We start from the raw sequence: 14,710 nt of genomic DNA, 5'->3' as shown, positions 1-14,710 counted from the left end.
TGAAATGGAAGTAAAACATTTTCTACAAGTTCATGTTCCCAGCCACCCTGAGGGAACATGGAAAAGGTCTGGAAAATTGCAAGGAAAATCACTTCTGCCTCCGAAAAAAAAGTAGTATTGAGCAGAAAAGGTTAGCAGCTTAAAAATCTTACCAAGCATATAAGAATGCAAAACCAGAAGAGGAATAGTCAGAAAAAGGCTCTCACGGTCCCTAGGATTTCACAGAATGTGGTTGTTACTGGATGGCTTCTGTGATTGCATAAGGAATACCCTCCAAAATAAAGGACAGGCTCCCAGTTTGGCTGTGTAACATTACCCTGCTCTAAATACAAGAACATGTGGGTAGCAGAATGATAGCAAAGGACATGACAAAACGGTAGATAACCCTTGTCCACTTGGGATGGAGTAAGACTCTTACTGAGGGAGGGAAAATTGCCTCAATTCTGTTTAATGGTTACATAGATCTCTGCAGAAAAGTGGGCTGGCCTCCTACAATAGCCACGGTTCCTTATCAGCTACTGTCCCAGGCTTTCTCACTGAATGGCACCCAGCAATAATTTTAGGATTCTCAGAAACAAAAGGGACTCATCAATGTTACTGTGTTCCTGTCGCAAACAAAATGGGAGACAGGTTTGGAACAATCTTCCACAGAACTTTCCTGAATATCCTGCAAGGATGCTTTGCAAAAGTCTTTAGTTCACCTTGGCTCCTTGGGCCTGACAAAACATGTCCAGCACAGAGCAACTAAAAAAAAGTGCTGCCCCACTGTCCCAAGGTGCCTAGCAACAAAGCACAGAAGGCAAATCCTTTACCTGGAGTGCACGTTTCCTGCTCAGAGGAGGGACTGTGAATAGGAATTATTTGTTGCTGTGCCGGAATGAGCTTAAGGGTAGGAGGCAGTACACAAATGAAACTTCTGACCCCCACACAAATCCATATTACACAGCAGTAGAATGCGCTCTAATCCCTGCCATCACACATATGTTAATGTAATGATCAGCTACCCCTAAATATCTTGAGATTTTACACCCAAACTCACTGAGTTCTGTACGGTGCAAGGAGAACAAGTCTGCAGTACCTTCTTCCCAAATACATTTGGTTAAGTCAGGATTCAACATATGAGCCTCACAGCACAGGCACTGTTTCCTCCGATCTGAGGTTACTGCTGGGTTGCCTCAGCATGGCATCCACTTCAGCAAGATTTTGGTGGGGTTTTTGTCTGTCCTGTGTTTGCGTGGGGGGCAATATAAGCTTTTCCTGGAGGGAAAGGCTTTCTCCATTGGAAAGAAGGGAGCTAATTATGTCTCCTATAAAGAGATGTAATTGGGGTGGTTTTCTTCTGTAGAGAGAGGATGACATGAACAGCATCCCTTGCCTTTTCATTCCAAAACTCTGTTGTGACCGTATTGCTGAGTCTTGGAAAACTCCCTGATTCACAGGTTGTTTTTTCCACATTCCAAACATCTGGAAACAAGGTTCAGCTGACTGATGAATGTGATCTCTGGCAGAAAATGCTGAAAAGCTGGGGAGGGAGGGGGGTAGATCTAGCCCAGCTGTCCATTTCAAATATTGCTAGTTTCAAATTTAGCCTGCCATCTTCTTAGCAAATTGTTTGGGAGCACTTTTAAATCTGCACATGTAAGTGTTATCATAAGTATTTGGCAAGTGCAACAGATTTTGAATTAGGTTGTGAAAAGAGGATGCCTGTATGTGTGCCGAAGCATCCCAAGGTGTACAGGCCTAGGATGGTATGAATTTAAGTGAACACCAATTTTCAAATTTTCTTCTGTTTTTGGAATGCTTGCTCTGCCACTTTCAGGAATAGCTAGAGTAAGCACGTCCAGCCATGTCCGTTCTTTTCAGAGAATTAAGCTAATTTGCTTATCGTTAGAACTTTCCTGTTGCTTCCTCTATGTAATTTTTGAGTCATTAGCACTTTCTTTAGCGATACGTTATCGCCTGACATAAGAGAGTGTTGCATCCTGCCTTTGCTCTTCATCAGAAGCCAAATAGCTTGGAACTCTGTATTAGATGTGTTGCATAGGGCAGACACAAAGGAATGGGAAGAGACTCAAGTAAGCAATGGCACTTAAGATGACTATTCTGAAGATGCTCGATCCACAACAACACCTTCAGAGAGAATGAAAATACCACCTTCCTCAAGTTTAAAATGCCTTCATTTCTTTGCTTTTCCTGGTCTCTGTAATGCTGTGTTGGTGGGTGCATCAGCACTGCAGCATACCACTTGTCATACACCACATAGGTTGCTTCAGAGTGACACAAGTAATTCAAGAGAGAAGTTTTCTGTACTGCAGAAGTGATCGTCGCTATGTGGCAAAGATGATCTGGTTTAGGATAGGGAATGCTTTTGGCTATGGTTTAGGATGGTGAAGCTGAAGTATTCACCATTAGGACTCAGGAAGGCTCAGAAATACTGCAGGATCTGGGAAGTAATGTTCGAGGTGTAGATTCATAAATAGCGAGGTGAGCCGCATATTACACGACCCGTCTCTAGGGACTTAGAACTAAAAGATGGAATGTGCCGTTCACTGCTGGCTGACTCTGGTCTCATTTAGTAGTAAGAATCCCCTGAACTTTGAGATAAAGCGATAGGCCAATGCTAAGTACTTCTGAAAGTCCGACCAGACTGAATAATATACAGGAAAATATAATTAAGATGTACTGTATTAAGCTCTGGAGAATATTCTGGACCCGTCTTTAAGGACGTGGCCAGAGATGCCTTTAAGGACGTGGCCTCCTTTCTCAGGGGGGTTTGGGCAACATGGAGAAGGAATGACTTGGCTTATCCTTATCGCCTGTCCTGAGATGCTCGAGAACCTATCTTTACAATGGTGTTTGTAAACCTCCCTTGCCAGGAGGTTTCTTGATCCTGATATTGATGTTGATAGGCTGCAAGATGTCATCAGCAACTCCAGCAATAAGGGACTGGTGTGTGATGGGAAGGATATGAGAAGAGCAGAGATAAAATAACTGAGAAACAAAATGTTCCTTCGTTGCTGTCTTTGATCTCTTAACTCCCAGCTGTGAGAGATCCTGGATGCTGATGGCAGCAATCGACTAATTTTCTGCTGCTTCTGTTGCTTGTACAAAACAGAGGAAGACGTTGTCTTCGCTGAGGGGAGTACAAGTCTTGCTGTAATGTCTTCTGTTGCAGGCTGAACCTGAGGAGAGACAGGGAGTGAGCACAGGCGAGCCTCAAGACTGAGGCAAAATAGGCAATGTTATTTCTTCCTCTGCTCTCTCTTTCTGCCTCTTGCTTTGTACTACAGTTCCTGCCTTATTAGCCATCCTTTTACAGATTAAAACCCAATGCAAAGCTCCCAGCCAGTGTTGCTATCTTTGCTGCATCCCTGACACCAAAGGAAGAAGTGGCAGGCACCACAGACAAAGCTACTGTGTCAGGGCTAGCGTCATCTTGAAAGCTGGTGTCATTTCTCAGCACTGATGTGTGGTAGTTGAAGGGAGGGGACAGTTTTACAACAGCAGTTTAACTGTCCACCAATAGTTTACTCTTGACCTGGGTCTGAGGCTGAGTCGATAAAGCTAATTTTGCTGTGTGAGTCACCAAAGGTCTGAGAGTAACAGGCTTTGAGTCCATCTGCTGTTGGCTAGATCCAAACAGGTGCCTCAGAGATGAAGATACTGAGGGGTCACTGCTCATTTCCCATGCTCTTCAGTCCTGTCTTGCAAGATAGGAAAAGACATGCCTGTGGTTGAGGTGGGGCTGCATTAAAAAGTTATAATCCCACATATAGGTGAGTGGGCAGGGATGTTTGGAACTGAAGTTCATGTCTTTCTATAGTATACAACAGTTGTGGTCATGTCATTATAGAGAGACATTGAACAAGTGCATTCCACAGGCAGTCTGTGCTCAGAGAGCTTATTTTATGGACAAAGCAGACTAATTTCAACATCACAAATAAGAATAAGTAATGCTTGGGATCACCGTCCCTAAAATGGGATGGACGTAGAAGTGCTAATGCAGGAGCTGCGGTTCGTGCTGCAGTGCGATAGAAAGTGTTGCTGACCTGCTGTGGTAGAAGAGCTGGGCTGAAGGGTTGCTCGGCCTCCCTGAGTACGCAGCTGCTGGCTCTACAGTTTGGCAGAAAGTCAGCTGTTGATTCCTCTGCCTGCAGCTGCCAGGCCTCCCCTCAAGGCTCCCTCTTTATTGCAAAGCGAAGTGCAAACGTGAACTTTGTGAGTCTGCATTGCCCTTGGCCTTTTCACTGTTCCTGGATGAGGTCCATGCTGCTGTTTGTCCCCCTGGGAGGTGCAATTGTGCTTCAACAGCATATTTGGAAAATGGAAACAAAGGAGACAGCTGTGGGTTGCTTCAGTCTCTGCTTCCATCACTATCAGCTGTGAGGGACTATTGGGATGGAGAATCCCTTCTAGATATCAACCGTTTGTATCTCACTGAGTTTATTAACTCAGCTGAAAGGAGATCTTAATATAGAAGTACATATTGATATCCATTTAAAGAGTTCAAGGGGCACCCAAAAGTGAAGGACAGGAGAATACAGTAGAATAACAAAAATCATATTATCTGTTTTCCACTCTTCTAAATGATTGATGTCATTAGGCATGTTGTGGAGCAGGGTAAGGCAGGGATGGAGTCTAGCATTCTGCCTCCAGTCTCCGCAAAGCTCCAGCGATTCTGCCCTCTCCTGGAGCATTTGTTACCCGCCTTGTTTCTTAGGGAACCAGAGATGGCCATTAAGGAAAGAAGTAGAGAAGGAAACAGCAGCAATCCTATTGATTGCTTCTGGAAGAGTATTAGGGAGAAAGTGTAAAGGACATTTGTGTAAGACAATGCCAGAGAGCTAAACAAGGCCAGTGTGACTAATGGAGAAAAAGAGGAAAAGGGGGGAAGGAGGCTAGCCGAGACACATAGGAAATGGTGGAGAGTTTATCCTTTGAAGCTTTTCCAAAACTGTGCTTTTAAATTTTTCTTCCTACTGATGGTGGACTCCCTTAAGGAGCCAGTCCATGGTACTGTCAGCATCGCTTTGCTGTCTCAGTCCCTTTCTTGGATACTCTTGGGAACGCCCCTGCCTTATCATATCCTCAACCAATGCTCTCAGAAGCTCTGCACTACATTTTTGGCAGAACATTATGCCATTCTGTGCTATACCACCTCCTTTGTGCTTGCCCATATTCCCTTGATGGGATTCAGCATCTCCTGCATCCTCCTTTGGCTCAGACATTCCAGTATTGTGTTTGGTACTGCCCATATTAAATCTATGATGCCTCAAATACTACAAGGAGCTCTGTACTTACATTGTTTGAAGTTGAACTCTCTGTACCCCTCAATTTTGCAGCTTGTTTCTCCTCTGTGTGTTGTGACTGTTTTTCTGTAGCTAAGCATAGCAGCCCACAAGGCATTAAATGTTCTTGAATATACCTTCTACCTTAAGAAGTGACTTCTTTTGGGGGCAAATGAGTTATGAATTGTGCTCCTTTCCTGCGCTCCTGCACGGGGCCTGTTGGCTTTCTGCTCTTGCATTCTTTAACCTGTACATCCCAGAGACGAGCTAGGCATGTTTGTTGGTCCTTCAGTGGGAAAAAGCTGCAGGTGAGTACTGCCTACTGCATTGCTTGTTGGGGCTAGACTTAAATTTCTAAGTTTGGGGTGAGCACTGCAGGTCTGGCACAGCAGGGAGGGCTGCTCACGCAGGAAGGACTGAGGTGCTGCTTTAGAGCAAGAGATATCCGTGTTCTCACAGGCTTGGCTGTAGCAGCTGTTTGGGGATGGTGGGTTTCTCATACACGCTGGGCTGGCTGCACGTGAGTTAGTTCTTTCCCCCAGCAAATAAAAAAAACAGCTGTGCAAACATTCTGCGTCGAGTCAAAGAAAGCACAGTGCGCGTTAACATTAAAAACCAGGATAAGGAGGGAAAAAGACAAGTCAAAGATCAGGTTATTGCTCCTGCAGAGTGGCTGTCCCGTGTCCTGCACTACTCAGTGATGGCAGCCAGGATGTGGCACTCACCGAAGGTGACAGGAGGCACAGGGAGGCTATTTGCCTTCCGGTGTAAAGGGCCAATTCTGCTGACTGCTGGCAGAGACTTGCACGTCAGTCACTCGTTAGCTGTGTACCACCAGGCAGCAGATAATCTCAAGTGCTGAATGAATAAATCCACTCCTTGTCAGCTCCCATCAGTGTCTCTTACATGAAGCCCTGATGCTTCTTAAAGAAGCATACGCTGCAGATAAGTCTAAGTGCCATATTTACTCGGTAGCCTATGGCAGAGCACTGAGAAACACTGCAGGTGTTAACTACCAGATTAAACCATGAAATTCCTGCATAGGATTTTCCATGGTTAGGTAACCTGTAGGAGCCAAACCCTGTCACTTCAAGACAGTGGAACCAATATGCCAGGCCAGGCCAGCCTGCTCCTGTTGTGGAGCTGCGTTTGCACCAGCAGAAAGCATCCATTCAGCTGAGCCGATACCATCACACTGTATGCCAAATTTTGAAATTTAGCAGAGCTTTAGAGTTGCAGTTTTGGAGGGACTATGGAAAAATACTTGTTTCAATAAGGACAAGTAGAAACTGACATTCTGTTATAATAGTAGTTAGTGGAAAATGAATTTCCCTACTAAGCTGCATGGTATAGAAGTTTGCGCATGCAAATTTTAACATCAAATATGCATCTCACTTGCTTCTCACACATACCTATTTTCATTTTCATTTATGGGGAAATAGCTTTGAGAAGCATGCATGCAAACAAAAATCGTGCTGGAATGAGCCCATAATAGAGCTTTCAATAAAATGAGGAATTGCTGAGCTTTCCAGTAATTTTGTCTGTTTGTTGTAAGTATTTTGTACAGCATTGTCTAGCTGCCTGATTCTGTGGAGATCTAAGTCTAGTTTCCCCCATCATTTATCCGCTTTTTATAGAATCTTCCTGTAATTACTAGTACTTAGCAGAAAACCTGAGTTCATGTTAAAGCATTTAATTAGTCAAAATTGTGTAATAGAAGATTTCTTCCAGATACCACTTAATGATCATTAGAAGGTCTGATTCAAAGCCCACTTAAGTCAATTGATGCCTTTTGTTGACTTCAATACATTTGAATCTGGCTCAGTATATTCAGAAATGTGAAGCTAATGGCTACAATAGCAGCAGGAAATACTCTCCATAGATGGACAACTTCTGTAGTTCTCTGTTTGCTTCCATAATGGCCTGCTGAAGAAGTTTTGGATAAACGTAATGAAATATCAACTAAATTCAGAGCTGCAGAGGAAGACATTTTAACGTTTAATCATTTAAAACCTGATTTTTTTCCACTTCTACTCTATTTATGCTACCTTTGAAATTAAGGGTGCAACTGATATAATGTGGTATTGCTTAGATTTGGTAATGGCTCAAGTTTGTTTGGAAGAATTATATCCCTACAGCAGTGACCCTACAGGACATACTGGGCCTAGAGCTACTTGTCGTATAAAGCCATTTGTGCTTTAATGCTGTTCTCTTCTGATTTCAAGAGTAGCCTGTTTATTATTATTATTGCTGGGGAGGGTGGCTGACACACCGGAAGGCTGTCCCACCATACAGAGAGACCTGGACAGGTTGGAGATCTGAGCAAAGAGGAACCTTATGAAATTCAACAAGGGCAAGTGTAGGGTGCTGCACCTGGGGAGGAATAACCCCATGCACCAGTACAGGCTGGGGGCTGACCTGCTGGAGAGCAGCTCTGTGGAAAGAGACCTGGGAGTCCCGGTGGACAACAGGATGACCATGAGCCATCAATGTGCCCTTGTGGCCAAAAAAGCCAACGGCATCCTGGGGTGCATCAGGAAGAGTGTGGCCAGCAGGTCGAGGGAGGTCATCCTCCAGCTCTACTCTGCCTTGGTGAGGCCGCACCTGGAGTACTGTGTCCAGTTCTGGGCTCCCCAGTTCAAGAGAGACAGGGAACTGCTGGAGAGGGTGCAGCAAAGGGCTACGAAGATGATTAGGGGACTGGAACACCTCTCTTATGAAGAAAGACTGAGGGATTTGGGTCTCTTCAGTCTGGAAAAAAGACAACTGAGGGGGGACCTTATCAACACTTATAAATGCTTAAAGGGTGGGTGTCAGGAGGATGGGGCCAGGCTCTTTTCAGTGGTGCCCAGTGACAGGACAAGAGGTAATGGGCACAAACTTGAACATAGGAAGTTCCACCTAAACATGAGGAGGAACTTCTGTACCTTGAGGGTGGCAGAGCACTGGCACAGGCTGCCCAGAGAGGTGGTGGAGTCTCCAACTCTGGAGACATTCCAAACCCGCCTGGACGTGTTCCTGTGCAACCTGCTCTGGGTGACCCTGCTCTGTCAGGGGGGTTGGACTAGATGATCTCCAGAGGTCCCTTCCAACCCTATGATTCTATGATTATGTCATTACGGGAAAGATTGAACATGTGACCAAGATGGTCTTCACCAAAGCCAGTCATTTTTCACTGTTTTTAACTCTCAGTCCCACATAACATGGAAGAAAAAGTACAAAATTAATAACATCCCAGGGTCTGTTCCTGGGATATTTCTGTTACAGCAGGAATGCAGACTTTCCAGAGAACTTGAGATTAGTTTCTTCCTCTCCGATACCTTTGGTTTTGCCAATTCAACTCAGTGAAGTATCACAGTCATTTACTTTCCGTGCTCTCCTAATGGAAATGGGTATTACTGCACAGCAGGCCAGACATTGGTGAAAGTAACTACTTTGGTACAAGGTTTCCATCCTGAGTTCTAGCCCGAGGAGTTAGATGAGCATCCAAATCTCTGCATCCTTTGAAGTTCATCCTGAGTCCTGAGTCTAAATAATTATGAACTTGGAGAAGTTCATGTCCAGGTTGAGTTTCTAGTAACTGAGGGGCAGCCATGAGTTCTGAAAATTACCTACTTCAACGTTAATTACTTCAAAACAAAGCAGAGTCAACATTAGACAGCTTGATTTTCACATGAAAACCTACCACCCCCAGCCCCCCTCCACCATTTTGCTCTGAGTAGGAAAAACAGCACAACACATTTGCAGCCTGCAGGGCTTTATTGCCCCTCGCTACTTCTACACCTCCAGACTTCCTCCTCAGGCCAGCGTTTTGGGCAATATTGAAACCACTTATGTCAATGGGGAAAGAGTGAGCTTTGTGGTGTGCTGCTGGTGAACTTCAAAGCATCCGAGGAGAAATGTCATCTGCTGTCCCCCCGGTTTTTTGGGTGTAGGTGTTCTTTGAGAAACGCTGCTATTAATGACTGTTGCATAGTGCCTGTACAGATTTGGTAGATGAAATACAGCCTGGTAATACAAGACAGCTGTCCGCTTTTCAAGTTCTCACAGCACCACCCATGGGTGATGAGTGACCCCACTGTTATTGAGCAAATGAATGCAAGAGAAAAGGAAACTTTCTTCCTCACTGAGGCAAACCTTCAGGCTCCCTCGACCTGCCCTCCTTGCCTTCTCAGTGACTTAGCACCCTGTGTGTCTGTGAGTCTGAAGGCATGACAGCAGAGCACTTGTCACCAATGAAGACTGTGGCAACGACTTGGGCTTAAACCAGAAAGATGTGATTTCCTCTGGGGGAGATGGAGGGTGAAGCAGAGGTGTAGGAGAGGGAACCAGAGTTTTGCATTATTCCTCTCAGGGTTGCATTGCCCCCGCGTTGCACTTTTGTCATTATCTGAATTGCTGGAGCATCCTGTCAAATCAGCCTCCTGCATAGATTTTTAAAACCTCTAATTGGAACCTGCAAGGTTACAAGTTAGCAATGTGTCTGCATTTGCGCTGCGCAGCCTTTCACAGCTCTTTCCCCCAGCACCAAGGCGCTTGGAGTGCTGCACAGTCAGTAACCTACCCAGGTATGAGGTAACCCAGGCTGTAGTTGGGACCCTGTGATGTGACCCGGCGTTTGTGTGACAGAGAAAGCTTCATTTCTTTTCCTTTCTATTTTAACTATTATGCAAATGTTTCTCCATGTTTCTTGTTTATCACAGACTCTGAGCCTCCCTAGACAGGCTATTCTGAGCTTGGCCTGCTTTCTGATAATTGCATCTGCATTAAAGCAAACACCCCTGCAGGGTTTCTCCATTCTCCTGCCCTTGCCAGCTCTGAGCTGGACAGCACTCCATGGCTTGCAAGCACACGGATCCGCAAAGAAAAAGGCATGCCAAGGGCTGGCAAAGCTCTGGGGAAGAAGGCTATATGTGTGCTATTTCAGGCCTCTTTTATTTTGCCAATGAGTTCAGATATGTCTCTTTTTCTAATGACACAGTGGCTGCTAGGTCTGTCTGAGCCATGGATGAGTAAAATCACTATTGAGATCTACAGTCTCTGTCCAACCCATATCAATTACTGGCTTCTCTGTGGGGATATAAAAAATGAATAGGATCAGAGTCACCCGTTAGTAATGACTGCAGTAGTAATTTTGAGAAGGTGGTCCGTTGCATGTTTTTTGTGACCTGTTGTTTTTCTTTGGAAGGGAAAAGAGATAGGACACTGCTGTGAGATTTTTGAAGATGATCTATTTCAGATTGTTGTTTAGAGAGCTGGGAATCTCTAGTTCTTGAAGTAATACAGCCATTAATGTCTTGCTCCTCTACACAGGGCCAAGGCCTGGACTATGAGAAGTACAGTAATGACACTTTTCCTTCATAAAGCCCCTTTTCACTGAAGGATTATACAAAGTCTTACTGAGATGAGTAGATTAGTTTTGTCCTTGGTTTGCAGCTAGAAGAGGTGGCAGACTGTGGAAAGCTGAGTGCTGCCTGCGCTGGAGTGGTGCAGCACAGCACTGAGCTGCATACATCGTAGTGAAATTCTGCCAGGCACATCAAGCCGAGTGCTTTCTCCATACCTGGGGTTGGAATCAAGACCTCCCAAACTCCTTTCAGGATTTAGTTCCCAGGAAGTTAAAAATATGCACAGAACCTGCCACACTTAAAATGATGAAAGACACTTAAAGAAAGACACTTAAAAGGAAGACACTTAAAATGATGAAAGTAAAGTAACTCAGGTTATTTCTCTTTAACTGGTTTCTAGCATAAATCTGTAGGTAGTAAGTAGATACTTGCTTTCTGGTCTGATTTTCTCTTATTGAAAATAGGCCATGCAGTGCCACAGCTGAGCCCCCTCCTCCAGTCATGCCTCTTCTCATGCTTTAGGACAGTAACCAAGCAGGACCCTGGCTGGATGCTGCCATGCATCACTCACTTGGTCTGAACATACATTGCCACTGCACCCACCAAGAGATTTTTCAGAGTTGAATGTCCAGTGCAGTTAGACAGCCCATCTGCAGGGAATTTCATCTTTCATGGGCAGGATATCCCCCAGGAGGGAGAGCGGGGTTAGATGATCCCTGCCATAGCTAATGTAGTGGTCACATTCCCCATTAAATACCTGGTCTGCTCCATCCAAAGGGAACTTTGTTGGCGTTCCAGTTTCTGAGCAGCTGTGGTACTGATGGTGAACCTCAGTACTATTGGAAGAGTGTTATGGGAGTGGGTGCTTCTTCTGTTTTGTTTTTCCTCATTCTTGAAGCAAATCCAACTTTATCAATTATAGAGCTGAACAAGACAAGCCCCCTGCAAATATCAGTGCGTGTCTTGTAAGAGAAAAGAGCAATGGGTCTTTTTGAAGAGGAGGCAAAAATGGAATAAACTAGGTCTCCCCCTGTTTTTTTGGTTGAATAGCTGTACAGTTGAAATCTACCCAACTTTGGTTTCCGATTTATATAAGCGGCTTTCATCTAAGTGCTGATCATGAGTAAGTTAAGCCTACAGAACTGTCACCATCATGTAGTGTGTATCACTGAATTCACAGCGGTTGTGGCAGTGCTGAACTGCGTACATACATGGTTACATGCATGCACACATACCCCTTCTCTTCCTCACTCCTCTGAGGGAGCTATTTCCAAAGATCCCAAGTGTGGAAGTGAATCTCTCCTGACTTTTGACTCTGCAGAGAAGAATAAGTGTCTTTGAAAGACTGACACATGTAGAAACACCCTTTTCTCCATCTTGGTATGCAAGGAAAGCCAAGGGTGATGTGGTGCGAGAGTTGCTTTTGCTGGTTTTGTGTGGTGATACAGAGGAAGAGAGATCTGTGGTGATAACCAACATACTGGGAAATGCTCCTCCTCTGCACAGTGCTGGAAAACTACCACTTTCTAATTTCCTGCTGAATATCTTACTGGCATTCAGGGAAAGTTGTCTATGTTCAGGCTTAGCAGAGGATGATGCCTCAGGAAATTAAAGGACATCAAGAACTAAATGTATACTGGGGCAAGTTCCTAATTACTTGTCTGATCCCTGCAGAGGAGATGTTAGAATGGTTTTGTAGTTTGTTCATGCTTGCTTTGTTAGCATAGCAGCTCCAGGACAATCAGTTATTTGAAGGACTGGAAAAAAACTTACCTAGTTGTCCTTGTTTGCTTCTTAAGGTCTTTTTCCTGCCTTTGAGGATTCCTGGAAATTTATCATGCCCGACTATGCAATGCTTAGACTGCGTCTTGTCGCAGAGTTTATTTCAGTAATCTACAGTCTCCACAGTGCTACATTAATTCCCTTCAAGTTAGCCTAGGTCAAATCAGAGCAGTTACAGTGTGGCTTTGAGCAGCACAGAGCAATTTTACTAGCAGCTGAGGAATTGCACTGACTCCATCTCTAATGAATACCCTTAGTAAATTCAAGTCGAAAGCACCACGGCAGTCATGATAGGCGTTTTGGGTGAGAACAGGGCTTGCGCTAATTACAGCGACTTAGTCACAACTTGTTAACTCCGTGTTGAAGACATGCTCTTAGAAGTAGCCACGCTCGGACAGATTGGGAATTGAGAGAAAGCACAGTTTTACGCTTAGGGCTCTGAACGCTGCGTCTCCAGTAATCGGGTTTAATTTCTTGTTGTGCCTTGTACTTCTTATGTCAATTCTTATATTTCTTTCCCTTTCTGTGCCTCAGTTCTGCAGCTATAAAATCACATTGCTGTCTGTCTTCTGCTCTTTGTCTCCCCTGCATACACTGCAAATTCTTCAGGATGGGGATTTTCTAATATCAATTGAGTATGCGGTATGTAGTGCAGCGTGGCCATGCCTGTGTCTGCACGAGGGCAGGAAAGCCCTAAGTGACACCTTAGAGTTTCTGTACTTTGAGAATATGTCATTGGCTTTGGATTGTGAGGCGGGAACAGCCTTGAATGCTCGTGTAACTCCTACAGCTAATTCCCTTTGGTAGATTTGAGACTTTTTTCTTCAACCTTGAAATTTTGCTGGTTTTCGATTCTGTGGGGCAGGGTGTGCTGAGGCTGGATAAATTGAATTTTTCTTAAATTATATGAGTGCTAAATATGATACATTGTTATAAGTTGCCGTATCCTCTGCATATAAAGCGGAGTGGAAAATGGATAAATGGGAAGAAAATGTGTGATGGTATCTAATGTATTCTGAGATCAAGCTTCTAATCTTCTCTTTCTTTTTGTTTCTTCCAGGTGGAGCGGGAAATAGCCATCCTGAAGTTGATAGAACATCCCCACGTTTTAAAGCTGCATGATGTTTACGAAAATAAAAAATATTTGTAGGTATTACTGGCTTTTGCCAGAGAAGGGGGAAGGGAAGGAGGAAGGAAGGGAGGGAGAGGAGGGTTTTGGAACTTGGTAACATTTCTGAAAGAATGGAGCAGGGTCTGTTTTCACCCTCAGTTGGTGTCCATGTTATATCTTGTACTTGGATGAGGAAGGAACACTCCTTATTTCCTTGGCTTTTCTCATTTTCTTTTCTGTACTTGACTTATCTGCTGTTTCTTTTCCTACTTAAAATGGAGGAGAGAGGACAAGCGAACATTTTTAAATGAAACAGCAAGAGAGGAAGATCTGGAACCATTTTGAATCAAAACTGTAACAGAGTGTTACAGCGGATAATTTGGATAACCTCCCTTGCCTAATAGTTTTCATTCGACTCTCACTAACAGTATTTTAAATTGGCTCCATCAATAACAATTTTTGGTTTTAAGGGCTGCTAAAATCTCCTGATGATTCTGTGGTAACAGTTAAGTGGCAAAGCCTTTTTTTTTTTTTCCAGATCATTGCCAGTGCCAGACAGGGATGTTGTCCACAGACAGAGTCATTTTAGCTTGACAGGACACTAGATATGTTGAATCTGTTGTCAAACAAACAGGCCACATTAATCTTGGCACAACAGGAAAAAAAATCAATGTTCTCCAAATGGAAAAGGGCAACCCAGTAGGGAACTCAGCGTTATTTTCAGCTTTTTAACAGGTTATTGCCAGTAGAAGAGAGTGGTTAAAAAAAATTAAACTATTTTTAAAAACCACCAGCCATTGGTGACCTCTCCATAATGTCACAACACAAGAAGGGAATGACTGTTTACCCAAAGAAAGCGTGTTGAATGGAGGTAACAATCCCTCATGGACCATTCAGCCAGTCTTGTTGCTGGAGCAATGAATTCCTATTTCAAGAAGTAAGGCCTCTGTGCCTAAGGGTTAGCTTACTAGAGCAGGCAGTAATTTCTTTTGGATTCCCCGTCCTCCTCTGGGGCAGAGCCTGCCATCCGTGGTGAAACGCGGTTGCCAGAGTGAGCTCGTGCAGGCACAGGGTGGAGGCTGGCTCAGATGTTCTCTGAGCTGCATGCCAAGCGCTCTAACCTCAGTGACACTAATAGTCGTGGCTCCATCAAGCCCAGTTTGCCCCAGCTGAGGACAGAG

The 14,710-nt window shown here is 44.3% G+C and overlaps 1 protein-coding gene across 12 annotated transcripts in view; it reads left to right on the top strand.

The window, feature by feature from the left end:
- BRSK2 (BR serine/threonine kinase 2) overlaps positions 1–14,710 on the top strand; it is a 324,645-nt gene that overhangs the window by 203,866 nt on the left and 106,069 nt on the right. For all 12 annotated transcript variants that reach the window (XM_063331693.1, XM_063331692.1, XM_063331686.1 and 9 more), the window contains exon 3: positions 13,479–13,564. In XM_063331693.1, coding sequence (XP_063187763.1) covers positions 13,479–13,564 — 86 coding nt within the window. The remainder of the gene's footprint in view (positions 1–13,478; positions 13,565–14,710) is intronic.

Source organism: Chroicocephalus ridibundus, chromosome 4, assembly GCF_963924245.1.
Source record: "Chroicocephalus ridibundus chromosome 4, bChrRid1.1, whole genome shotgun sequence".
Lineage (NCBI taxonomy): Eukaryota > Metazoa > Chordata > Aves > Charadriiformes > Laridae > Chroicocephalus > Chroicocephalus ridibundus.
This window is presented reverse-complemented; position numbering and strand designations above follow the sequence as displayed.